The 27,714-nt window shown below is 42.0% G+C and overlaps 1 protein-coding gene across 1 annotated transcript; it reads right to left on the bottom strand.

Moving 5' to 3' along the window:
* Positions 1 to 10,655: 10,655 nt before the first annotated feature.
* ncstn (nicastrin) lies at positions 10,656 to 27,236 on the bottom strand. The gene is made up of 17 exons (XM_029623103.2): positions 27,107 to 27,236; positions 26,336 to 26,437; positions 22,993 to 23,116; positions 22,745 to 22,863; positions 21,000 to 21,145; positions 20,705 to 20,849; positions 14,811 to 14,923; positions 14,023 to 14,175; positions 13,772 to 13,876; positions 13,574 to 13,651; positions 13,283 to 13,452; positions 13,061 to 13,163; positions 12,847 to 12,945; positions 12,575 to 12,662; positions 12,252 to 12,406; positions 11,845 to 12,057; positions 10,656 to 11,647 (listed from the first exon to the last, which is right to left on the bottom strand). Exons 1-17 carry the CDS (start codon positions 27,162 to 27,164, stop codon positions 11,525 to 11,527), a joined length of 2,094 nt encoding a protein of 697 aa, XP_029478963.1. The 5' UTR covers positions 27,165 to 27,236; the 3' UTR covers positions 10,656 to 11,524.
* Positions 27,237 to 27,714: the final 478 nt, after the last annotated feature.

The raw sequence follows: 27,714 nt of genomic DNA, 5'->3' as shown, positions 1-27,714 counted from the left end.
AGAATGTTGGCTTGCATGGAAAAAGCTGTAAATTTCTAACATTTACGGTTGAGATTTGATTAACAAATATAATCTATGCACTTTATGAGCAGGTGTCACACAGACATTAGTAAGGCGTTTGTATCGTCATGTCAGTCAGATGTTCAATGGTAGGCAACAGTCACACGGTGGAACTGTTGCCTAGGCTGAATTTAGGCCTTTATCATCCCCCATACTGAACATTCAAGCATTCTAATGCCCTTTTCGCATGAACAGGTGAATAAAGCGCCTGTATTCTTAATTTCACATGTTGTGAGCACATGTTAAGCATGTTTTGCATTTACAAGTGTAGAAAACGCGTGATTTATTTGAAGTTCATTTTCTAATTACGAATTTCCCTGTTTAAATCTTAATAGACTTTACAGTGCATTCAGAAACTATTCGGACCCCTTGATTATTTCCACATTTTGTTATTTTACAACTTTATTCTAAAATGGATGAAATTGTTTTTTACCCTCATCAATCTACACACAATACCCCATAATGACAAAGCAAACGTTTTTTAGCAAATTTATTAAAAATATAAAACTGAAATAATAACATTTACATATGGTCGGTCGTGGACAAAAATATTGTCACACTTGCACTTTCTTTAAATAATGCATATTTTTTTCCAGAAAACTTGAAATTAACACATATTTTGGTATCCACATATATTGTAACGGCTGTCGTGGGTTGAAGAAGGTGAGGACCAAGATACAGAGTGGTACGTGTTCATCTTTTATTATGAATTGAACCAAAATAGAGACATGAAAAAGGAACTAAGGTCAGGACGTGAAGTTAGAAAGCTGCCTCAACCTGGGAAACAAATGAGCTGTTCACAAAAGCCAACACATTTAGAGTGAACTTGCACAGAACTGCTCAATTTCACTAGATTATACAGTCACTCCAATCAAGAAACATAAACTTCTGATCATTTGTGTTTTTCTTTGTCCTGCATTATGTAGTACCCATGTCTCTGAAGTGTGTTTTTATGTGCAATTTCTCTAACTAAAGTTTTGAATTGACTCAGTTTCTGTTAATTGTGTGCATCAATCAATAAACTTTAAGTGCTGTCGATGATATTAGAAAAGTGTTATTCGGATATTTGCTGAGGCTCTAAAATGGTTATGCTGACTAAACCCAGCATTGCTGTCAGAATATATGTTGCGTTTACAGTATGTTTCAAGTCATACACTAGCTTGTCTCAGCCTATGGTATTTGACATTTCAGCAACGCCATTTCCTGTTCGGTGTAATGTCAAATCACAGGAGTTCTAAATAGGTGTGTGATTAGTGAAAGTACAGAAAGGAATGATAAATAATATAATATCTGTTACATGGGAATAACAGGTGTTATACCTACCTCTGAGGTTATAGAGCTTGAGGTAGTCACCTCATACAAGTACTTGGGAGTATGGCTAGACGGTGCACTGTCCTTCTCTCAGCATATATCAAAGCTGCAGGCTAAAGTTAAATCTAGACTTGGTTTCCTCTATCGTAATCGCTCCTCTTTCACCCCAGCTGCCAAACTAACCCTGATTCAGATGACCATCCTACCCATGCTAGATTACGGAGTGTTAGGGTTGCGTCAATTCGAATCTGGTATCAGAACAAGTTATGACACTGAGTCACCGATTGTATACTATGTACTTTTATTAGCTAAGCAATAAATGGTAAATGCAATTTTCGTATATACATACGGGTTCGCTGTAATATCACGCAGGGCAGAACAGAGAACTAGCCAACACCCTAATAGTTTCTTCTTAAATACTGCTTCTGAGCTGGCCTGTCACAGAGTAGAGACTGAGCGTGGTTTAAACACACTCAGCCTATCGTTGGCGCACAGGCTGGTCCCAACCCCCCAGGCGCTCCAGTTGATAGATGTAACTGTTGCTGTGTAGAATATCTATGCGCTCATACCCTAGATACCGTTATCACACATCTGGTTCTTGTTCATGTCTAACAAAAGACAGTTTGTTTTCACAACACTAAGCTCTGTATGTGTCCCCCATAACTCATGCTAACTGCCTACACCCAAGGTTAGCCATAGCCTTTCCGCTAGTCACACTATATGTTGCAAAATGTTACTTCTAACACACACAGACACCCTCCTGATAGGCCAAGCATATTTTCAACCCTCACAGGAGACATAATTTATAGATCGGCAGGTAAGGGTGCTCTCGAGTGGCAAGACGTTCTTTACCATTCGGCCATCAGATTTGCCACCAATGCTCCTTATAGGACACATCACTGCACTCTATACTCCTCTGTAAACTGGTCATCTCTGTATACCCGTCGCAAGACACACTGGTTGAGGAATATTTATAAAACCCTCTTAGGCCTCACTCCCCCCTATCTGAGATATCTACTGCAGCCCTCATCCTCCACATACAACACCCGTTCTACCAGTCACATTCTGTTAAAGGTCCCCAAAGCACACACATCCCTGGGTTGCTCCTCTTTTCAGTTCGCTGCAGCTAGCGACTGGAACGAGCTGCAACAAACACTCAAACTGGACAATTTTATCTCTATCCCTTTATTTAAAGACTCAATCATGGACACTCTTACTGACAGTTGTGGCTGCTTTGTGTGATGTCAAGAAGGTAGAGACAACAATACATTTGTGCTGTTGACTGTGCCCAATAATGTTTGTACCATGTTTTGTGCTGCTACCATGTTGTGCTGTTACCATGTTGTGTTGCTACCATGTTGTGTTGTTGTTATGTTGTGTTGCTACCATGCTGTGTTGTTATGTGCTGCTGCCTTGCTACGTTGTTGTCTTAGGTCTCTCTTTATGTAGTGTTGTGTGTTTTGTCCTATATTTATAATGTTTTTATTTTTTTATAATCCCAAGCCCCCTTCCCCGCAGGAGGGCTTCTATCTTTTGGTAGGTCCTCATTGTCCGCTCAGCCCAGTCAAAACTGTTCGCTGCTCTGGCCCCCCAATGGTGGAACAAACTCCCTCACGACGCCAGGACAGCGGAGTCAATCACCACCTTCCGGAGACACCTGAAACCCCACCTCTTTAAGGAATACCTAGGATAGGATAAAGTAATCCCTCTCACCCCCCCCCCCTTAAAAGATTTAGATGCACTACTGTTCCACTGGATGTCATAAGGTGAATGCACCAATTTGTAAGTCGCTCTGGATAAGAGCGTCTGCTAAATGACTTAAATGTAAATGTAAATTGTAAATAAGAATGTGTTCTTAACTGACTTGCCTAGTTAAATAAAGGTTAAATAAAAAATAACAACAAAACGTTAAGATATAAGCAGTAACACTATATTACAATTAATAAATGTCAATTACCACTATATAAGTAGTGCTTGATGTTATGCAAATTAATCAAATTAAGTACCATCATGAATTGTCAGTTTCCCACTTGTAGGTTAATTTCGATTTGGATGGTCGTTTAAGTGAAACTTCCTTGTCGGAGTCAATTCTCCACCAATGTTAACACAACTTTCAGTTCAGCTGCAAGCTTTATGCCGCGTTCTCGTGCTATCGTAGTTTTCAGAAATTCCTAGTTCCGAATTGGAAGTTTAACCAGAACGACCCTCCAAATTGGAATTATCCTAGAAGTGGGAAACTCAAGAGAAAAATTATTTGCCTAATTCTGATGTTTCATAACTGACCTTTTACCTTTTCAACCGAAATATAAAATAAAGAAATTCTGACAACTACTTTGACCATTTTGTCAATGGTCAACAAAGGTTATCAATCTAGCAAAAATGCTATTGGTTGAAGAAATGTTCCAACCAGAAGCACATGAATGAAACAATAACTAGGAAATAGGAAGTTCCGACGATCACGTGAACGAGGCATGAGTTGTGAATCAGTTCACTTACCATTGTCCTGTGATTCCCTTACATTAGCCCAGGGATGGGCAACTTTCATGGGGGTGGGGGCCACCCAAAAATCTGAACTCATCATAAAGGGCAGCAGAGACATTAGGTCTCCCATATTCTCCAGTAGTAAATTGGCAGACGCTTCAGTATTGGTTCAAATACAAAGTATCAGGTGCCGTGACCAATTAAAAGGCACAAATACCATAACTACTCTCCGGGTAAGTCACTACCTTGGAATTGAAAATTGGCATATATCAGAGGCGTGAGTGAGGAAATCTAAACACTCTGGACACCGTGGAGAGAGCGGCATAGAAACAGAGCCATTGAAATGTCATCCGTTGTTTCTGACACTCCCGTAAAAGTAGGAATATAAGAGGTAAACTATAGCAAAGCCATAGAGGCACTAAAATAAGCGCAAGTGCATTCTATCAAGGATTATTTATAGAAAATAAATGGGACGAACTGAAAGCATGTATATCCTACCACCGGGACATTAAAAACGGTAATATTTTATGCTTCACCGAGTCGTGGATGAACGATGACATTAAGAACATAGAGCTGGCGGGTTATACTCTATAGGCAAGACAGAACAGCAGCCTCTGGTAAGACACGGGGCAGGGGCCTACTGTATGCATTTATTTAAACAACAGTTGGTGCACAATATCAAAGGAAGTCTCAAAGTTTTGCTCGCCTGACGTGGAGTATCTTATGATAAGCTGCAGACCTCACTATTTACCAAGTTAGTTTTCATCTGGTTTTTTCGTAGCCATCTATATACCACCACAGAGCGGGGTTGGAACTAATACCGCACTAAATGAGCTGTATTCCGCCATAAGCAAACAGGAAAACGCTCATCCAGAGGCAGCATTCCAACCGGTGACTTTAATGCAGAGAAACTTAAATCAGTTTTACTGAATTTCTATCAACATGTTAAATGTGGAACCAGAGGTAAAAAAATTCTAGATCACCTCGACTCCACACACAGGACGCGTACAAAGGTTTACAAAGCCTTGCCCTCCATTTGGCAAATCTGACCATAACTCTATCCTCCTGATTTCTGCTTACAAGCAAAAATTAAAGCAGGAAGCACCAGTGACTCGGTCTGTAAAAAAAGTGGTCAGAAGAAGCAGATGCTAAACTACAGGACTGTTTTGCTAGCACAGACTGGTATATATTCCGGGATTCTTCCAATGGCATTGAGGAGCACACTACATCAGTCATTGGCTTTATCAATAAGTGCATCGAGGACGTCGTCCCAACAGTGACCGTACGTACATACCCCAACCAGCAGCCATGGATTACAGGCAACATTCGCACTGAGCTAAAGGGTAGAGCTGCCACTTTCAAGGAGCGGCACTCTAACCTGGAAGCCTATTAGAAATCCCGCTATGCCCTCTGACGAACCATCAAACAGACATAGCGTCAATACAGGACTAAGATCGAATATTACTACACTGGCTCTGACGCTCGTCGGATGTGGCAGGGCTTGCAAACTATTACAGACTACAAAGGCAAGCACAGCCGAGAGCTGCCCAGTGACATGAGCCAACCAGATTAACTAAATCACTTCTATGCTCGCTTCGAGGCAAGTAACACTGAAACATGCATGAGAGCATCAACTGTTCTGGACGACTGTGTGATCACGCTCTCCGCAGCCGATGTGAGTAAGACATTTAAACAGGTCAACATTCACAAGGCCGCTGGGCCAGACAGATTACCAGGACGTGTACTTTGAGCGTGCGCTGACCAACTGGCAAGTGTCTTCACTGGCATTTTCAAACTCTCCCTGTCTGAGTTTGTAATACCAATATATTTCAAGCAGACCACCATAGTCCTTGTGCCCAAGAACACTAAGGTAATCTGCCTAAATGATTACCGACCCGTAGCACTCACATCTGTAGCCATGAAATGCTTTAAAAGGCTGGTCATGGCTCACATCAACACCATTATCCCAGAAACCCTAGACGCACTCCAATTTGCATACCGCACCAACAGATCCACAGAGGATGTAATCTCTATTGCACTCCACACTGCCCTTTCCCACCTGGACAAAAGGAACATCTTTTGTTTGCTGATGACACAACAGTGTCTGATGACTGACAACGATGAGACAGCCTATAGGGAGGAGGTCAGCGACCTGACCATGTGGTGCAAGGACAACAACCTTTCCCTCAACATGACAAGACAAAGGAGATGATTGTGGACTACAGGAAAAAGAGGACTGAGCACGCCCCATTCTCATCGACAGGGCTGTAGTGGAGCAGGTTGAGAGCTTCAAGTTCTTTGGCGTTCACATCAACAACAAACTAACATGGTCCAAGCACACCAATACAGTCGTGAAGAGGGCACGACAAAACCTATTCCCCCAGACTGAAAAGATTTGGTATGGGTCCTCAGATCCTCAAAAGATTTTACAGCTGCACCATCGAGAGCATCCTGACGGGTTGCATCACTGCCTGGTATGGAAACTATTCGGCCTCCAATCGCAAGGCACTACAGAGGGTAGTGCGTACGGCCCAGTATATCACCGGGGCCAAGCTTCCTTCCATCCAGGACCTCTATACCAGGCGGTGTCAGAGGAAGGCCCTAAAAATCGTCAAAGACTCCAGCCACCCTGGTCATAGACTGTTCTCTCTGCTACAGCACGGCAAGCGGTATCGGAGTGCCAAGTCTAGGTCCAAGAGGCTTCTAAACAGCTTCTACCCCCAAGCCATGAGACTTCTGAACAGCTAATCAACTGGCTACCCAGACTATTTTCACCCCCCCACTACTACTCGCTGTTATTATCTGTGTTACTATCCACTTTAACAACCCTACCTGTATGTACATAATTATCTCAATTACCTCGACACCGGTGCCCCCACACATTGACTCTGGTCCGGTGCCCCCTGTATATAGCCCCGCTACTGTTATTCACTGCTGCTCTTTAATTATTCGTTTTTCTTATCTCTTACTGTTTTCTTATTTTTTTTTTTTAGGGATTTTCTTAAAATTGTGTCGTTGGTTAAGGGCTTGTAAGTAAGCATTTCACTCTAAGGGAATACCTGTTGTATTCAGCGCTTGTGACAAATAAAATGTTATACTGTGGCTGTAGATACTTTTGTACCTGTTTCCTCCAGCATCTTCACAATGTCCTTTGCTTTTGTTCTGGGATTTATTTGCACTTTTCGCACCAAAATACATGAATCTCTAGGAGACAGAACACGTCTCCTTCCTGAGCGGTATGACGACTGTGTGGTCCCATGTGTTTATACTTGCGTACTATTGTTTGTCCAGATGAACGTGGTACCTTCAGGTGTTTGGAAATTGCTCCCAAGGATGAACCAGACTTGTGGAGGTCTACAAATTATTTCTGAGGTCTTGGCTGATTTCTTTTGATTTTCCCATGATGTCAAGCAAAGAAGCACTGAGTTTGAAGGTAGGCCTTGAAATACATCCACAGGTCCACCTCCAATTGACTCAAATGATGTCAATTAGCCTATCAGAAGCTTCTAAAGCCATGACATCATTTTTTGGAATTATCCAAGCTGTTTAAAGTCACAGTCAACTCAGTGTATGTAAACTTCTGACCCACTGGAATTGTGATACAGTGAATTATAAGTGAAATAATCTGTCTGTAAACAATTCTAGGAAAAATTACTTGTGTCATGCACAAAGTCGATGTCGTAATCGACTTGCCAAAACTATAGTTTGTTAACAAGAAATTTGTGGAGTGGTTGAAAAAGGAGTATTAATTAATGACTCCAACTGATAATTTATTCTGGTGTTGCTCCTATGCAGCTTGTTTCTGGTCACAGGTTCAGAAATGGTTTTTAAAAAATCACGTCATTCACTTAAAATCAAGCAAAAGTCAATCAATCAAAAATATAATAATGCGCTTTGGAAAGGTTTTCATCTTTACCTCACAATCTGTGGATACTATGCAATTAGAAAAGTTCAAAATGTATGTAAAACATCACAGCACATTCGAAAAATATATGGCACATGGAAACCAAACGAGGGTGGTCTATGGTGATAGGTGGGATGGGCTGAGAGTGACTGAGGGGTGGGATTAAAGAGCTGAGGTCTATGGTGATAGGTGGGATGGGCTGAGAGTGACTGAGGGGTGGGATTAAATACTTTATGTTCGGTATTGTATTGTTGTTATGGGATTGCTTTATATAAAAGTACCATGTATGTGAAATTTGTATTAAAAAGTATGTATATGTAGCTGAAAAGCTGTAAAAACAAATCAAACACAAAAATATGTGTCCTCCGAAGAGGGGGATTAGTGGATGGGGAAATAAAAAAATATTTATAAAAAACTAGAATACACCAGATGCAATTTCAAAATTGGTTGTGAATTTGTCTCTTGTTACATTGCCTTCAGAAAGTATTCACACTCCTCGTTTTGTTGTCTTACAGCCTGAATTTAAAATGGATTAAATTTAGCGTTTTTGTCAATGGCCTACACACAATACCCCATTTTTTAAATTTATTTTTACAAATTCATTCAAACTAAAAAGCTTAAATGTCTTGGGTCAATAAGTATTCAACCCTTTGTTATGGCAAGCTTAAATAAGTTAATGAGTAAAAGTATACTTAACTTCTTGTTGACAACTTCAAATCACCAGCCCAGCTGTTTGATGAGCCGTGGACTTCGCTCAAACCTTCCCAGCATCAACCAGCAGCTGCAACCTGAGATCGTCAAGCTACAAGGAAATGCATGAAAAATGTGCACAAAGACAACAACAAAAGCGATACTACGACAGGTCAGCTGCCAGCCACCACTGATCGACGGAGAGTCAGTTAGAATCCAGGAGCATGGCCTCTGGAAGCCAGCAGTCGTCATCCAGCCAGCTGACACTGAACGTTCATATCACGTCCGCACCGCAGAAGGAGCGGTGTACCGCCGCAATCGTCGTCATCTACTGAACACAAAAGAACAACACACTGATGAGATGAACTGTTCCCCTGAAAGAGAGCGTGATGGACTAAACACACACACAGCACAACATACACCAACCATACTTACCTACAACACCACAAGAGCTGTTGACTGACACAGAAGCATGCTCAGCATCATATAGCACAAGGTCAGGAAGAGAGGTCAAGCCCAGAGCTATCCTAGCTAGGCCTGTGAAATGTCAAAGGGTGTAGGCGGACCGCTGCCCTAAAAGAGTTCCAGACTGTAAACGTGTTATTGAAAGTTCACTTGAAATACTTTGGTAATTGTATTTGTTTGAAATGTTAAGATGCAATTTCTACTGTGAAAGCTGAGTTGCTGAGAATCCCTTGTTCGAAAAGTAACAGTATGTTGGATCATTGTTTCAGAGTTTATGTTGATACAGTTGGTGTAGTATGCAATATAAATGGTTCCTTACCTTGAGTTCAAACTGCAGAGCATGTTTTCAAAAGAAACGCTTAGAATATGTAAACATTTTATTTGTTTTAAAAGAAGGGGATGTAATTTTCATATGTGGAAACATACTGAATTATAATTGGATGCATTTTACCGCCGTATCATACCGTGCTATGATTGGTTAAGACCACCCAGATGGTTAGGTCATGGCAGTTGATCATGGTTGGAGATAAGTGAACATGCAAGTAATAATAAAGACCTACGTTAAGAAATATCCTGTAGTACTGCATTTTATTATTTTGTACAAAGTGCAAAACAAGACAGTAACCACTCAGGGATTTCACCATGAGGACAATACTGACCGTAAAACAGTTGAGTTTAATGGCTGTGATAGGAGAAAACTGGATGGATCAACAACATATCATTAACATGGCATAAGTCATTACAAAATGTGTCGAATGACAGGAAATCAGCTTTAAATTGGCAAAATGGGTGGAATAAAAAGGAAATTAGCTGTAAAACAAATTAGCTGTAAAACTGCACAGCTGGCCTCTACTTTCTATCTACAGCCCAAAATGTTTTTGGTGTTTCAAATACAGAGTATTGCATTGTGGCACATGGAATGGGTGGAGTGGAAAGTGCTGCTGGGTATTTAGACCACGGTCCCCTATGAAATAACACCATAAATCGATTCTACAGACCATACAGAGTATTCCCAACCCCTCTAACTTTGGCACATAGAATAGTTTTTTCTCTATAAGCCAATATGTAATTCATATAGTATACTGCATTGCAGTAAATTAAACCAGTTGGTCAGCACAAGAGACAATTAAGTTTTGCAGACTCTTGAGTAATTCCAATTACATATGTATTTTATTGAAAATGTATTTCTTTCGATTAAGCCTAGACCATAACTTACAGATACTGCTATACAATAAAATTAAAATCATGTCAAATGATCTATTCACTTTTTTTTTAAGGTGGTTGCAATGCTGTGAAAAACAGTTGTACTGCAGTAGACCTAAAAATAATGAGTTATTCCTGAAGTTGTATTTTCAGGGGACTCCTATTTTGAAAAATTTTAAAAGTTTTAAAAGTTTTAAAAATCCATGCTCGTGCTGCATAATACCCTGCTGCAAGGAGAACAGTAATCCTCAACTGTAGCTAGGGTTCCAGAATTCCTGGTTGGTGGATTCTTGCAACTAGAAGGGAATAAACAGGAAATCCAGAAAACTCCAACCAGGATTTCTGTAAAACCAAGGAATTTATTGAAAGTTCTCAGGATTTTGCAATAACTGTAACCCCCCCTCTATTATTATGGAACCTCAAGGCTGATGTAGTAGCCTATTGTAGGCCCCTTATGTAGAACTACTACTCAGAAGAAGAAAACATACCAAGCCATGTACTACACCACGTGCCTGGAAATAGTAGAGAAGCAACACGAGAGGATTGGAAAAGCCATGTTTATTTAGTTAAAGGCAATAATCACATTTATTCCCCAATTGGTCAGAGATCACCTTCTTACAAACACACCCCGTATCATTTGACATTTCCATCAATACATAAAAACCTCTGGGCATAATCCTGCAAATTATTAATAGATTTAAAATAACAAAGTAGATTTTTATAGACTGCAAACAAAATAAAATACCATTTTGATATACACATTTTAATGCATATCAGGATGTGTTCAGACACTCAATTCTGATATTTTCTTCACTAATTGGTCTTTTGACCAATGAGATCAGCTCTGAAAAAGATCTGACGTGAAAAGATATGTAAATATAAGAATTGGGCTGCCTGTGTGAACACAGCTGTAGTGGAAATTACAGATCAGTATACTACAGACAGAGAAAAGAAAGGTACTGCACATACTACAACCGCATCCTCAACATATACACTTGCACACGCTTGCAAGCACTCACTCACCTCCCACTTACACACACTGCACGCAAGCAAGCACACACATTCAAACAAAGCTTAACGCCTACTTCCATGATACAGTAAACAAAACATTATTTGACTGAACAAAAAAATGAATATGAACATCTTTTACACTGGCATAGACCAGTGCAATCTGACCCTGATGAGTCCGGATGCATCCGGGCCAGTCAATTCCAGTTGTGTTAAACCTCATCTGTGTAAGTCCATCAGGCTCACACACATAAAACAATCTATTCCGCTTAACTTTTTTGCCTGTCTGCCTATCGTGTGTAAAAAATAAAATAAAAAAAACTTTAAAGAAAAATGCTGTTTGTTCCTGCTTGGTTGGGAGAGTAGTGGTCACTGGTCACAGGTTAAAACGCCTGGAGGTAATCAATAGGCGGCGCTAGCGGGTTCCCTCGTGGAGCTGAAGAGGACGTCTGCCTTAGTGCTGATGAAGTATGTCACCAGTAGGGATGTGAACAACACAGCCACTCCCACACCTAAGGTCAGCATCTATGCGAGACAAATTAAGAGGAAGAGGTGAATACTGTAGGAGAAAAAACATGATTGTACTCGTCAATGAATTTGACACGATTTCCCTACCTAAACATGATAATTGGTTCAAACAGAAATCACTTGAACCTAAGCAACACAACTGTAATTGATTAAACAGATGTGGATCCTGGAAGGTAAGAAGACTGCAGTTTTACCTCCAAGTCCCGGCTCGCTACTAGGAAAATTCGAGCTTTGATGAACTTCCACCGTGATTCTGTCCACGTGGAATAGTCTTTGGAAGCATACTCTCCGAGCTCGAAGGCAGGGGACACTGCTTTGGTCAGGCGTACCGATGCACGTACGCAGAAAGAATCCCTCTCGGTACTGTTGGGTGGGACAATGCCCTGAACCCAGAGATAGGAGTACATCTGCGAGAGAAACAGTGAATGAGAGTGTGGTGGGATTCCAGCACCATAGTGTACAAATAAACACTATTTTTTTTCTTTTTCCGATGTAAACAGTGATACGCTATACATCTGCACACAGACAGACACTATCCATCTGCACACAGACAGACACTATCCATCTGCACACAGACAGACAGATCCAGCGGCACACCTACCTGTCTGCTCTCGTTCGGCAGCTCATCTGGCTTCTGGCACTGACTCTGGGTGAGGTTGGTGGCTGCTCCAGTTAAATTGGCCAGGAGGTACTGGACCAGACGAGTTGGAGTGGAAGACATGGCAACACCAACATAGTACTCTGGTGGGCTGGGCTCTAGGAGACAGAAAAATACAAAGCAATGAAGACCCAAGTACCCCAATACCTTCTTTATGGATGCAAGTGTGTCTGACTAGTAAACATGTACACATGCTCCATATCTGCCTGTGTGTTTATGTTAAAGGGTGTGTTAAAGGGTGTTTCCTAGTGTGAACTAAAACTCACTGAGAATGTTCTTTAGTTCTGGGGCCATCACTGCCTGAAACCAACTGTTGTTGGAACTAACCAGAAACCCATACAGCATCTGTGTAACCTGAGAGAGAGATTGAGTGTTAGGCCAAATAATTCTGCTTACTGTTCCAAAAAACATGCTGAGAATGAACAAGTGACTTATGTTAACAGAAATATTGACAGTCATAGAAAATAATAGACTATAACAGTATGACTGATCAGTTTGACATGTACAACAGCTGAACAGGTAATTCGTCGGGTCTCACTATTCTGGGGTCTGCTTTGATGTTGTTGCCTCGGGACTCGTCTCCCCCGGCCTGCTTGTAGAGAGCACGTGCAACCACCGTAGCCACATCAGTAAGGGACTGAAAGAGTAGAGGGAGGGAGGGAGAATACATTATTGTAACAATGGATCACAATGTAAAGGCAACTGTACCTACTGCAACGGATGGATCAATGGGATTGCTCTGGTAAGAATACCTTTGCAGTATCAGTCACAAACTCCAGCTGTTCCTCTGGACTCAAGTCAGATGGATAAGTCAGGTTCAGGTTAGCAGCGTTGTCGTAAAAACTCTCATAGTACCTGTGCATGGGCAAACAGGACAGAACACTCCTCACTACTAATGAAGAAATCAGGCAAGCTTAATATTGCCGTAATAAAAATGAACAGCAACGACAGACCACAGTCAAACGCTGACTCACCTGTTGTTGAAAGCGGATTCGTGGTCTGCAAGCACAATCCCTGGGATTGGCTGAGCTCGCAGGAAACGCTGGAGGGAGGAGGGCGGGAGTGGCTGAGAGACATTAGGCTCAACCAATAAGAAGCTGAGCCCAGCCGTGGAGGACTGTAAATTGTTCACAAGATTCTTAACCTGAAACAGAGTAAGAGGTTGGGAAAAGTGGGTTGAGAGAAAGGATAATAAAGAGTATAGAAAAAAAACAGCCGGCCCAGGTAAGAGGCACAAAGAAAGAAGAAAATAATTCCTCCCTCACCTCGTCATTGACAGTGTTGTTCCTCCTGGACACAGGGTCTGAGTGAAGAAAGAGGTTGGTGCCACTATGCACGGCCACCTTACAAATAACATAAAAGATCCATCACTCAGTATCGGTTGATTGTATACCCATGTGTTTTGTAAAAAGATGCCTGCGTGTGTTTGAGTATTCAATGAGACTGTATACGCATGTCCTTACCTGACCAATCTCTAGTACTGAGTGAATATTGTCCAAGTCTATCACAAACTTGCCGTTCTCCATGTCGTAAACCATCCGAGAGCTGCCAATGTAGTCAAAGGTTTCCTGAAAGAGAGGAATAAGCGATCAACATCCTCGCTCATATAGTACAACACTAAACAATACTGCTATTTGGTAGTGACCACATGGGACTCATGTACCTAATCGACACATACTAGACTAACTTGCTTAGGGAGACAGAAGGAACTCACCCCTTGGAAGAAGGCAAAGAGGATATTCCGTGTGGGAGGGGCCTCTTGAGTGACTTCACGCAGTGCCTGGGCAGCAGCAAGCAGAGTGACAAACCCTGAGATACTTCCCTCTGCTCCAGTTGAAACCTCCCAGAAAAATGCCCTGCTGTCCAGCTACAAAAACGGAGAGTGCAAGGTGTCCAGTCAATCACTCATGAACTCCAAACAAGAATTTTTTTTTTTTTACCAAAGCAGTTAACCTCCTTAAATCAAATAAATTTGTATACCACACACAGGAATGTGGCTCATCTTGTATACCGTTTTGCATAAATTCCAAACGGCTTATGCTGCGTTCATAACCAAGAGGGAAGGTGGTATTTATCACATATGACTGGGAAAAATCCACTTGAACACCCCTACAACTCGTAATTACTAGTGGGAAACTCGTCTGTCATCTCTGAGCTCCGACTTCTTCCACATGCTGACCTCACCTACTAAGGAAATGGCCACAATAACAGAATTTTCAGCAGTTAAACATAACAAAACAATATTTCTAATAAGCAATCTAATAACATGGGGTTTGAACACATTTTCTTTTTTTTACAAGCATGATAGCTGTACTTTTAGTTTATTGTTGATGTAGCTTGTTGGCCATTAGACAATTGGGTTTCTCAACGAGCTCAAAGCATCCAACTGGTATTTCCAACTGGTAATTACCACCTTTCCACTTGGTTATGAACACAGCATTAAAACATCTGTGAACATGTGACAAGATGTGTAAGAGTGAGGCAGGCCTTTGTGTCACTCACCCTGGCTGCTGCTATAACAACGCTCTCGTTCTCCTTGTGGCCGAAGACGGTGTCGTTATAGGGCCGGATGGAACCCCAAACATTATAATCACCCAGAGGGTCACACACCATCTCTGTGAGAGGTAGATATGTGGGTGAGATATACACTGAGTGTACAGCACATTAGGAACACCTTCCTAATATTAAGATATACCCGTTTTGCCCTCAGAAGAGACTCAATTCTTTGGGGCATGGATTACAAGGTGTCGAAAGCGTTCCACAGGGATGCTGGCCCATGTTGACTCCAGTGCTTCCCACAGTTGTGTCAAGTTGATTGGATGTCCTTTGGGTGGTGGACCATTCTTGATACACACGGGAAACTGTGAAAAACCAGCAGTGTTGCAGTTCTTGACACACCCCGTTCAAAGGCACTTAAATCTTTTGTCTTGCCCATTCACCCTCATACACAATCCATGTCTCAATGCTTAAAAATCCTTCTTTAACATGTCTCCTCCCCTTCATCTACACTGATTGGAGTGGATTTAACTGGTGACATCAATAAGGGATCATAGCTTTTACCTGGTGAATCATAGCTTTTCACTCAGTGTACATGACAGAATGTGTATACTAACTATTCACATATACACAATAATTTTATACCTGCCTTTTACCATTATTTCCAGCATTATCTACTAGGTTTGCAGCAGGCTTTGTGTGATTAAGAGCTGCAGATATACGCCTTCCACATTTACACACATTCATTGAATTGAGACAAGCAATCAACAAATGTCTGGTTGTACGTGTGTGTTTGGGGGGGCTACGCCTTCCATGGCTTAAGACGTCTGCATGCTTCCCAGCCGATACAGTTCGGAAGAGGTATATGTTGTGACGATTTTGTTAGCTTTGAACTTTGGTAAGGCTTTTTTTCAGCAGTTTGGGCACACATTTCTTTGTTGTTGAGGCAATCAGAAATTGGTATCCAAAGCCCCTTTGTCTGATTACTGAAGAATCCCCACTCATGATCAAAGTCTGTTGTCATTCAACGAGAGACGACTCGTTTCCAAGCAAATTTTTTAATTGAAAATTCTGCACCAAACAATGCTGACCACACCGCTCACACACAATAGATTTACACACATGCTATTCAATCATTTTAGCCAAACAGCTCCCGTGCGTTAACGAGAGTCTGCGTAGCCAGCCGCTAAAATAGAACTTGGTTCTATTTTTGATGTGGTGCAAGTCCCGCCTCTCCCATCTCATTAGGAGCATATATGACAAACTGAGGTCCACACTCCAGTCCAGTTTGTGGTGGTAATGCACCTTAAAGTTGCCAACCGCCATATAAAGTCCAAAGAAGAAGACTAAAGGAGGAGAGATTACTATGAACTAACTAGATTACCCTTTAATCTGTGGATTAATTGTGCATTTCAGGTAAAATAACAACCCAATGATTATATCCCAGGAACAATTAGCTAGCAACAGCAAGCTAGCTAGCTATCCATGAATGTTTCATGCGTTTTGACCTACCACCAAATTAATATAGTTGGTTCAGAGTTCGTTTTGATATTTCAACCTTCGTGTCCTGATCGCTTTTGGACAAAATCAACATGCGTACGATGGTGCACGTGGACGCACCCGCACGACCAGTTGAACTAGAACATGCTGACACCTTTAGGCAATTTAATTTTTAATTAACTAGGCAAGTCAGTTACAAACAAATTCTTATTTTACAATGACGGCCTACCCCGGCCAAACCCTCCTCTAACCCGGACGACGCTGGGCTAATTATGCGCCACCCACCAATCCGATCCCTCCTCCCATTAGGCAAGATTAGGCCGCTGCCTCTGGCGGCACTTGAATTTGGGGTGGCATCTTGACAATTGGCTGCCGGCCTCCGGTGCCCCCGATCGGCTACCACACTGCCCGCGGCACCCCAGCCACCAGCCCAGCTGCAGTTCCCGCCCCCGCTCCATTTCCGCTTCTCCTGAAGTTCGCTCCCACTATCCCTGGTAGCTATTGGGATGTGTGTGTTTATATGGGATTATCCAATTGTGAAACATCTATAAAAATATAAAAAATATATCTGCCAATTAAACGACTCTTTTATGTTTGTATGTGATGAAGACGATTAGTGATTAAGGCAGTAGCCTAACCTAGCCTGTCCACTACTAGTGGATATAATTTTAGCTATAGAGATTTAAACAATTTACTACCATGTCTAAGAGACAAAAACTATCAGGAAGCAAATATTTTTTTAAAACTGAGAAAATAGGCACAAAATAAATTTGCTGGTGAAATGTATCAGTGTGCAGCAATGTCCATCAGCCGGTGTGGAGAATGACAAGCCTACAAGGACAGGCCACTCATTCGCCGAGAACGACGAGCCCCCGTTCGCTGATTCTAGCAGCGAATAGGACAACCCGGGGGAGTCTGAGCCATGCACTTCCACCGATGATGAAAGCTCGCTGGCTGAACAAGAACAGGTGGTCGCACCAGGCCTAGCCACACCTCCAAACAACGCCAGTGAAGACCCTACTATCTTGGACCCAGACTTAGATTAGTCGCTCCCCATCCCTGATGACAGTGGTGGTGCTGCTGCTAAATCTGACTCCCAGACAAAAAACATAAAAGATCCCGGTGAGTGACCAAAATATATGAATGGACCTTTACGGGATATGTTAGAGCAGGCTGGGCCACATCAGGATAAGGAGGGGAATTTCACAAGAGATGAGGGGCAACGAAGGTTTTCGGTGGCCCACTAAAATAGGAGAATGGCAAACAGGGAGAGAGTGGAGAGACCAAGGCTTGTCTATTCTAAGCAAAACGATGGAGCCTCCGGTTTTTGCTAGAAACTTTTCACACAAGTGCAAATCTGCGCTGGTAAGGGATGGAACCGGGGACTGGAAGAATCTGTGCCACTTCAGCTGACATCAGAAGTCGCATGACCACCTAGATAGTTTCCAGAGGTGGAAGGAGCTGGAGATCAGGCTGGTGTCTAAGCAAACTCAGATGATTTGATTTCAGGACCATGGACAGCTACCGAGAGAAAACATCGCTGACTGCTATGCAGCACCACCGCAGAGGAAAGAGGCCACTCTAGGTGGAGACTAAATAAATAAAATGATTGAAACTGGACAATCAAATTCCATACGTAAATAAACAAAATTCATTAAGGCTGGGCCATAAGCATAAAGCTTATTTTACACTGCTCCAGTGAAACGAGGCCCGCCATGCATTTATGAAAGCACTCCTTTCCAAAGCTCAAATTATCTGACTCTGTTTTACAGTTCTACAGAAATATTAAAATGTTAAATATAAGTGTTATTTTTATTTGAACAATTATGGGGTCGTGCCATGTGTGATAACAGTTGGGATATCATTCATAAGAAACGTGTTTTCCTACTATAGGTAGTAGGTTACACAGTGATCCCAACATTGTAACTCTGACGCAAGGGGTTAAATATAACTGGAGCTTATTTCTTCATCTTCCAAAAAATATGTGGTAAGCCTACCTGTTTGACAGACAATTATCCTATCCATAGATGTCGGTACAGCCAAGTAGGTATTTAATCGGTGCATGGCTCAGTGTCTGGAAGGGGCTTGGTGTTTGACTAAAACCAGGGCTTGAATTAAGTGAGGGTATCACATATCCTTTTTGCCCTTTCCTTTAACAAAGGGTATCTGTTGTTTCCTTTATATTTTGAAATGAATACATAAACGAATCCAGGTTATATCAAGCATTCTTAACTCAGCAAAAAAAGAAACGTCCCTTTTTCAGGACCCTGTCTTTCAAAGATCACTCATAAAAATCCAAATAACTTCACAGATCTTCATTGTAAAGGGTTTAAACACAGTTTCCCATGCTCGTTCAATGAACCATAAACATTTTTATGAACATGCGCCTGTGGAACGGTCATTAAGACACTAACAGCTTACAGAGGGTAGGCAATTAAGGCCACAGTTAGGACATTAGAGAGGCCTTTCTACTGACTCTGAAAAACACAAAAAAGAAAGATGCCCAGGGTCCCTGCTCATCTGCGTGAATGTGCCATTGGCATGCTGCAAGGAGGCATGAGGACTGCAGATATTACCAGGGCAATAAATTGCAATGTCTGTACTGTGAGACGCCTAAGACAGCGCTTCAGGGAGACAGGACGAACAGCTGATCGTCCTCGCAGTAGCAGACCACGTGTAACACCTGCACAGAATCACACCTGCGGAACAGGTACAGGATGGTAACAACAACTGCCTGAGTTACACCAGGAACGCAGAATCCCACCATCACCGGGAACAACGTCGCGATGGTGGGCACAAACCCACCGTCGCTGGATCAGACAGGACTGGCAAAAAGTGCTCTTCACTGACGAGTCGCGGTTTTGTCTCACCAGGGGAGATGGTCGGATTTGCGTTTATCGTCGAAGGAATGAGCGTTACACCGAGGCCTATACTCTGGAGCGGGATCGATTTGGAGGTGGAGGGTCCGTTATGATCTGGGGCGGTGTGTCACAGCATCATGGGACTGAGCTTCTTGTCATTGCAGGCAATCTCAATGCTGTGCGTTACAGGGAAGACATCCTCCTCCCTCATGTGGAACCCTTCCTGCAGGCTCACCCGGACATGACCCTCCAGCATGACAATGCCACCAGCCATACTGCTCGTTCTGTGCGTGATTTCCTGCAAGACAGGAATGTCAGTGTTCTGCCATGGCCAGCAAAGAGCCCGGATCTCAATCCCATTGAGCACGTCTGGGACCTGTTGGATCGGAGGGTGAGGGCTAGGGCCATTCCTCCCAGAAATGTCCGGGACCTTGCAGGTGCCTTGGTGGAAGAGTGCAGTAACATCTCACAGCAAGAACTGGCAAATATGGTGCAGCCCACGAGGAAGAGATGAACTGCAGTACTTAATGCAGCTGGTGGCCACACCAGATACTGACTGTTACTTTTGATTTTGACCCCTCCCCTTTGTTCAGGGACAAATTATTCAATTTCTGTTAATCATGTTTGTGGAACTTGTTCAGTTTATGTCTCAGTTGTCGAATCTTGTTATGTTCATACAAATATCTACACATGTTAAGTTTGCTGAAAATAAACAGTTGACAGTGAGAGGACGTTTCTTTTTTTGCTGAGTTTATAACAATGCTTAACTCGGTGATGCCTTATGGTAGAAACACGCTCTAAAATGCCTGCGAAAGACATGACTCCGATGCATATGGGGATATATTGATTCCTCTCGATGACAATCTGAAGCTAAACTGCGCCTATAATATTCGAGGAGATTTTTTAAAATGGACTTTGCTATTCTGTCCCTATTAATTGAGCTTTTCTCTTCTGAAAAGAGATGTTTGTTTAAACCCAAGCAGCTTTTAGGGAAGCACTTCTGTTGTTGGGTTATACAACGAACGAGTAGCCAGCAGTTAAGGCTTACAGTTTTCTGCATCAGTAGAGGCTCTGTCTGGGTGCAAAGGTAACTTTTGAAAGTGCCATGCTTCATAAGGATGTCTAATTATTTTTGTCTCGCCTAGGGCGGCAGAAGGTCCAGGGCATTGGTGATTTTATCAATGTAATCAGATTGAAAATATTAGGCTGTTATTGACATTGAACAGATTATATAGCCTACTAACCAGATGTGTTAAAAATTGTGTTTAATTTGTAGCATAGGCCTATGAGGGGGGAGCGTCAGATTTTGTCTCGGCTAGGGCGGCAGAAAGTCCAGGACCGGCACTGCCCCCACCAAAAACAGAAGCACAACCAGAGATTCCTTGATTGATTGGAGACAATTAAAGAACGTTTGCTAGGATTTTCTACCTGCAGCAAACCTCGCGGATAAAACTGGAAATACTGGTAAAAGCAAAGTGCCTAAAAAGCATGGCTCTAACAATAATGTATCTCTGCTAACGACAATGGCTGTTTGTGTACCTGGGTTGATGCTAAAGTTGATGTCGTTGCGTCTCATGCAGGTTGGAGTATTGGTGACTGCGTGCATGTGGGAGAAGAGCTGCATGGCACACAGAGGGTACTGCGGGGCACTGCCGTTCACTGCACGATTATGGTCCAAGTAGCACTGCAAGTAGAGTGGACACATTTATCAGAATGAAGGGTACAGTTTCAATACACAGAACTACTGTAGAAAGTTCTTCGGATAGACAGTTAATGGTCATTAAGTGACATATTAATCCTGACTGGGTTGTGACAGCTTGAAGTGATCCCTCACCTGTTTGATGAACTCTGTTTCGTTGTCTTCTTTCAAGGAGAAGACAGGGAAGTCAAATTCCTCATAGGATAGACCGTTCCCCCGAGGGTTCCATACAGTAGTGTTACAGTGTGCCAAATTAGGACCATAGTTGTCGGAGTATACACCTGAGGAAAAAGTAAACCAAGTAAAACAAATTACGTTTAAAAAGCACCCCAGTTAGAAAAGAACACATACAGTACCAGTCAAAAGTTGACACATCTCTCATTCAACAGTTTGTCTTTATTTGGACTGTTTTCTACATTGTACACTAATAGTGAAGACATGTGAAGGCAACCAAAAAAAAGTGTAAAATCCAATCATATTTTAGATTCTTCAAAGTAGCCACCCTTTGCCTTGATGACAGCTTTGCACTCTTGACATTCTCTCAACCAGCTTCACCTGGAATGCTTTTCCAACAGTCTTGAAGGAGTTCCCACATATGCTGAGCACTTGTTGGATGCTTTTCCTTCACTCTGCGGTCCAACTCATCCCAAACCATCTCAAATTGGGTTGAGGTCGGCTGATTGTGGAGGCCGGGTCATCTAATGCAGCACTCCCTCACTCTCCCTCTTGGTCAAATAGCCCACACACAGCCTGGAGGTTTGTTGGGTCATTGTCCTGCTGAAAAACAAATGATAGTGGGACTATGCACAAACCAGATGGGATGGGGAAATGGCTGAAGAATGATGTGGTAGCCATGCTGGTTAGGTGTCCCTTGAATTCGAAATCAATCACAGTGTCACCAGCAAAGCACGACACAATCACACCTCCATGCTTCACGGTGGGAATTACACATGCGGAGATAATCCGCTCACCTACTCTGCATCTCACAAAGACACAGTGGTTGGAACCAAAAATCTCAAATTTGGACTCATCAGACCAAAGGACAGATTTCCACCAGTCTAATGTCCATTGCTCAGGTTTTTTGTCCAAGCAAGTCTCTTCTTCTTATTGGTGTCCTTGAGTAGTGGTTTCTTTGCAGCAATTCGACCATGAAGGCCTGATTCACGCAGTCTCCTCTGAACCGTTGATGTTGAGACGCGTCTGTTACTTAAACTCTGTGAAGCATTTATTTGGGCTGCAATTTCTGAGGCTGGTAACTCTAATGAACGTATCATTTGCAGTAGTCCTCATGAGAGCCAGTTTCACCATAGCGCTTGATGGTTCTTGTGACTGCACTTGAAGAAATGTTCAAAGTCCTTCAAATTTTTCAGATTGACTGACCTTCACATCTTAAAGTAATGGACTGTTGTTTCTCTTTGCATATTTGAGCTGTTCTTGCCATGATATGGACTTGGTATTTTACCAAATAGGGTTATCTTCTGTATATCACCCCTACCTTGTCACAACAACTGATTGGCTCAAACTCATTAAGGAAAGAAATTCCACAAATTAAATTTTAACAAGGCACACCTGTTAAATTAAATTAATTCCAGGTGACTACATCATTAAGCTTGTTGAGAGAATGCCAAGAGTGTGCAAAGCTGTCATCAAGGCAAAGAGTGGCTACTTTGAGGAAACACAAATATAACACTTTTTTGGTTACTACATGATTCCATGTGTTATTTCATAGTTTTGATGTCTTCACTATTATTCTACAATGTCGAAAATATTTAATAATATATATATATTTTTAAACCCTTGAATGAGTAGGTGTGTCTAAACTTTTGACTGGTACTGTAGTCATTTTGACAGACTGGAGTCCTAACGTCTGATCCACCTACCTGTGTTCTCATTGGGACATGTCGTGTGTGGCGAGAACTCTGGTGGGCTAGTATTTGGGACCACCACTGCAACCCCAGCTACCCTGTTGGATTCATTCTTCATCTTCATCATGATGGACCTGTCGAGAGAAGACAATCCTTGAGCGTGACGCGGCTACTAGGACATGGATCATATCATTGTGCGGCTGTGATGAACGATACTCACTCACTGACTGTGTTAAATGTTTTTGGCTGTGTGTATAGCCTACCTGGTGAAGAGGGATGATTCCAACAGAACCATATAAGGAGGATTGGGTCCTTTGCTCAAAGGCCATTCCAGATCTGCCTCAGAATCCAAGACATGGATCACACCTGTATCACCTGATATCGAGGCTGACACACAGGATAGAAAAAACGCTTGTCTTAGTATGCAAATCTTTAATCTGTATTCCAGCATAACAACAAGTACAGCTTGGATAGAAATCAGTCAGTGTTTCCCCTGTATTAATTTAGCAGTGGCACACCGCTGCTGCTAAATTGTTGTCGCCACACACATTAAAAAAAAAATGTAAAAAAATTTCAGGAGGGGAAAATGCATTCAGTGCAAACTTAAGACTAAAACTTGTCAGAAAGCTTGTAGAAAAGATAATTGACCTTTATATATTTTTTATAATCTAAACTTTTAAGAGCTAGAAATCACCAAAATAAAAGCTAAAACAATGAAACCAATAAAATAGACTATGAATTTAGGAGTACTATTGGCATGGACTGATAACCAACCGGGCACGCAGGCCACAGGCCCAAATTGGAGTCCTTGTTGATTTTGTTGTTTGAACATAAAAACACAAAATTAGTCATGGCAAAATGTGTAGAATTGCAGAAAAAAAGTTATTGAAAAACTGCAACATTTTCTCTCAGCTGTCTTCAACCAGGATCTCAGCGATCACTGCCTCATTGCCTGCGTCCGTAATGGGTCCACGGTCAAACATCCACCCCTCATTACAGTCAAAAGCACCCTAAAACACTTCAGCGAACAGGCCTTTCTAATAGACCTGGCCTGGGTATCCTGGAAAGATATTGACCTCATTCCGTCAGTAGAGGATGCCTGGTTATTCTTTAAAAGTGCTTTCCTCACCATCTTAAATAAGCATGCCCCATTCAAAAAAATGTAGAACCAGGAACAGATATAGCCCTTGATTCACTCCAGACCTGACTGCCCTTGACCAGCACAAAAACATTCTGTGGCGTACTGCATTAGCATCGAATAGCCCCCGCGATATGCAACCTTTCAGGGAAGTTAGGAACCAATACTCCTTCCAGCTGCCCACTGCACTGAGGCTAGGAAACACTGTCACCACCGATAAATCTATGATAATCGAGAATTTCAGTAAGCATTTTTCAACAGCTGGCCATGCTTTCCACCTGGCTACCCCTACCCCGGTCAACAGCTCTGCACCCCCCACAGTAACTTGTCCAAGCCTCCCCCATTTCTCCTTCACCCAAATCCAGATAGCTGATGTTCTGAAAGAGCTGCAAAATCTAGACCCCTACAAATCAGCTGGGCAAGACAATCTGGACCCTCTCTTTCTAAAATTATCCACCTCAATTGTTGCAACCCCTATTACAAGCCTGTTCAACCTCTCTCTTTCTAAAGGTCTTCGAAAGCCAAGTTAACAAACAGATCACGGACCATTTCGAATCCCACCGTACCTTCGCCGCTATGCAATCTGGTTTCCGAGCTGGTCAAGGGTGCACCTCAGCCGCGCTCAATGTCCTATCGACAAAATACAATACTGTGCAGCCGTATTCATCGACCTGGCCAAGGCTTTCGACTCTGTCAATCACCACATTCTTATCGGCACACTCAATAGCCTCGGTTTCTCAAATGACTGCCTGGTTCACCAAATACTTCTCAGACAGTGTTCAGTGTGTCAAATCGGAGGGCCTGTTGTCCGGGAACTCTGGCAGTCTATGGGGGTGCCACAGGGTTCAAGTCTTGGGCCGACTCTTTTCTCTGTACACATCAATGATGTCGCTCTTGCGGCTGGCGATTCTCTGATCCACCTCTACACAGACGACACCATGGCCCTTCTTGGGACACTGTTAATTATCCGCCAGACGAGTTTCAATGCCATACAACTCTCCTTCAGCGGCCTCCAACTTCAATTAAATGCAAGTACAACTAAATGCATGATCTTTAACCGATCGCTGGCCGCACCTGCCCGCCTGCCTAGCATCACTACTCTGGATGACTCTGACTTAGAATATGTGGACAACTACAAATACCTAGGTGTCTGGATAGACTGTAAACTCTCCTTCCAGACTCCTATTAAGCATCTCCAATCCAAAAATTAAATCTAGAATCAGCTTCCTATTTCGCAAGAAAGCATCCTTCACACATGCTGCCAAACATACCCTCGTAAAACTGACTAACCTACTGATCCTTGACTTCGGCGATGTCATTTACAAAATAGCCTCCAACACTCTGCTCAGCAGATTGGATGCAGTCTATCACAGTGCCATCCGTTTCGTCACCAAAGCCCCATACAGTGGGGCAAAAAAGTATTTAGCCAGCCACCAATTGTGCAAGTTCTCCCACTTAAAAAGATAAAAGGCCTATAATTTTCATCATAGGTACACTTCAACTATGACAGACAAAATGAGGGAAAAAATCCAGAAAATCACATTGTAGGATTTTTAATGAATTTATTTGCAAATTATGGTGGAAAATAAGTATTTATTGCCTTACCTCGCTAATTTGACTTAATTTTCACACACTGTATATAGATGTTTCTATTGTGTTATTGACTGTACGTTTGTTTATTCCATGTGTAACTCTGTTGTTGTTGTTTGTGTTGCACTGCTTTGCTTTATCTTGGCCAGGTCGCAGTTGTAAATGAGAACTGGCTTACCTGGTTAAATAAAATGGGAAAAAAAAAATGGAAAAAAAAAAAAAAAAAATATGGAATTACGGGAAAGTAGCCCCTTTTGGATACAGAAAAGGCCTTGCTTATGTTTACAGGGGGCAAATCTGTCATCAAGGCAAAGGGTGGCTACTTTGAAGAATCTCACATATAAAATATATTTGGATTTGTTTAACACTTTTCTGGTTACTACATGATTCCATGTGTGTTATTTCATAGTGTTGATGTCTACACTATTATTCTACAACATAGAATAGTTTTGTATTTAAAAAACCTGGAATGAGTAGGTGTGTACAAACTTGACTTGACTGTATATAAACTTATCAGAATTGGTCAGGAGCCCGTAAAACAGCTGCTATGCACTGCAGCGTCATCTTACACGCACACACACAGTCTCACAGGTTGAGCTCTCTAGCATCTTGAAAGTGCCCCACGGTAGGAGTATTAGGCATGTTTAATGTTTTTTAAAATTTTAAATGCTATTGTAAAAGAGTCAACCGTAAAAAAATGTTTTTACCAATATGTACTTGGGTTCATTTCTGGGAGGGGGTTAGAGAGATGGTTTTGGCAACCATTAGATTTGAATACATTTTGGATTAGAATGTCTATTTAAAAAGTCACTGGAAATGACACCCACATTCCTTCTACAAAGAAATCCAGTGTGTGTCATGCATGCTATGTCACTCACACTGGCAGCCAATCTGATGTGTAGCATTGAGCAGTCGAACGCATGGTACAGTGTTATTCAGCTCCACATAAATCTTCTGCTCAACAGAGTTACAGCTCACATCTGAAAGACAAAAGAAAAATACAATTGAAGTGGCCAGTTTCTGTAGTGATGTATTCCCATCCCCAAGACACCTAACCATATTGCTACACATCCAATGAGATTTCATCCTGAAGCCTGTATAGCCGCCCACTCACTGCTTGACTTAAGATCACGAGCTATCAGTAGATATCAGTTTCACAATCGTGTTAACTAGCCAGTTGGCTAAGCTAGCTAAGTGCACCTCATACGTGACTTCAACAAACTAGCAACATAATTGTGTTTGCCGAAGAGTGCAATGGGGTAAAAAATATGACCTCACTGTCAGCAACATCGTTGTAACTGGCTAGAATCTAGATATAGCCTTGGTCTATAAGCTAACTACTATACCGTTTACAGTAACGTTAGCTGTGAGTTACAATGGAAATAGTCAATGCAATAACCTAACAAATTATAACTTGCTAAGCCAAACTAAAACGGTAATTATACTCGTTGTAACTGGCTAGAATCTAGATATAGCCTTGGGCTATAAGCTAACTATTATACCGTTTACAGTAACGTTAGCTGCGAGTTACAATGGAAATAGCCAATGCAATACCCCAACAAAGAGGAAACTTGCTAAGCCAAACTAAAACGGTAATTATAGGTAACTGAACGCATGTAGCTAGTATTATAAACAAAGGGTCAACTTACTTTTGTAAAGCCAACAAACTAAGAATATTATAGCCCATTTCGACGATTCCAAACCCATCTTCCTGATTTCAGAAACAACGCTGTGAAGCCATAGATATTAAAACCAAGAGATGGGATACATGGATGACGTCAGCGCTATGGGGAAACTCCCCATGGCGCATGAATCCGGAAGTATTTTAATTTGAAGCGCTCCGTATAGTCTACCACCTTGTGGCATGAATGAGAATTGCAAGGGTGAGCAGAGAGTTTCTGTCTTTGCGTGTAGTCCTAAAACCCAGAAATCTGTGACCTGGTTCGCTCAGCCATATGGGAAAAATGAATGGCGAAAGAATATGTTTTTTAAAAATAAACTCCTAAAATAAGGTCTGAGGTTAACACAAGATTATCTCATAGAAGAAAACGAATAACATATACTAAAATTGTGTTAACCACACACCTTATTTTCTGCTCCACCATGTTGGTCGGAGTTAGTGCCTATGTAACCGATGTGAAATGGCTAGCTAGTTAGCGGTGGTGCGCTCTAATAGTGTTTCAATCGGTGACGTCACTTGCTCTGAGACCTTGAAGTAGTGGTTCCCTTCGAATTTTGTAGGGCAATTTAGCTGACA

Source organism: Oncorhynchus nerka, linkage group LG20 (assembly GCF_034236695.1).
Source record: "Oncorhynchus nerka isolate Pitt River linkage group LG20, Oner_Uvic_2.0, whole genome shotgun sequence".
Classification (NCBI taxonomy): Eukaryota; Metazoa; Chordata; class Actinopteri; order Salmoniformes; family Salmonidae; genus Oncorhynchus; species Oncorhynchus nerka.
Note: the sequence above shows the minus strand (reverse complement) of the source record. Positions and strands in the feature narration are given on the sequence as shown.

Excerpts from the sequence above, each read along its gene's own strand:
- ncstn (XM_029623103.2), bottom strand. The coding sequence starts at position 27,164 with ATGGGTTTGGAATCGTCGAAATGGGCTATAATATTCTTAGTTTGTTGG. Across the intron at positions 14,176-14,810 it reads TTGTTATAGCAGCAGCCAGG|CTGGACAGCAGGGCATTTTT; the intron begins GTGAGTGACACA and ends CCGTTTTTGTAG. Across the intron at positions 13,877-14,022 it reads TCTTTGCCTTCTTCCAAGGG|GAAACCTTTGACTACATTGG; the intron begins GTGAGTTCCTTC and ends CCTCTCTTTCAG.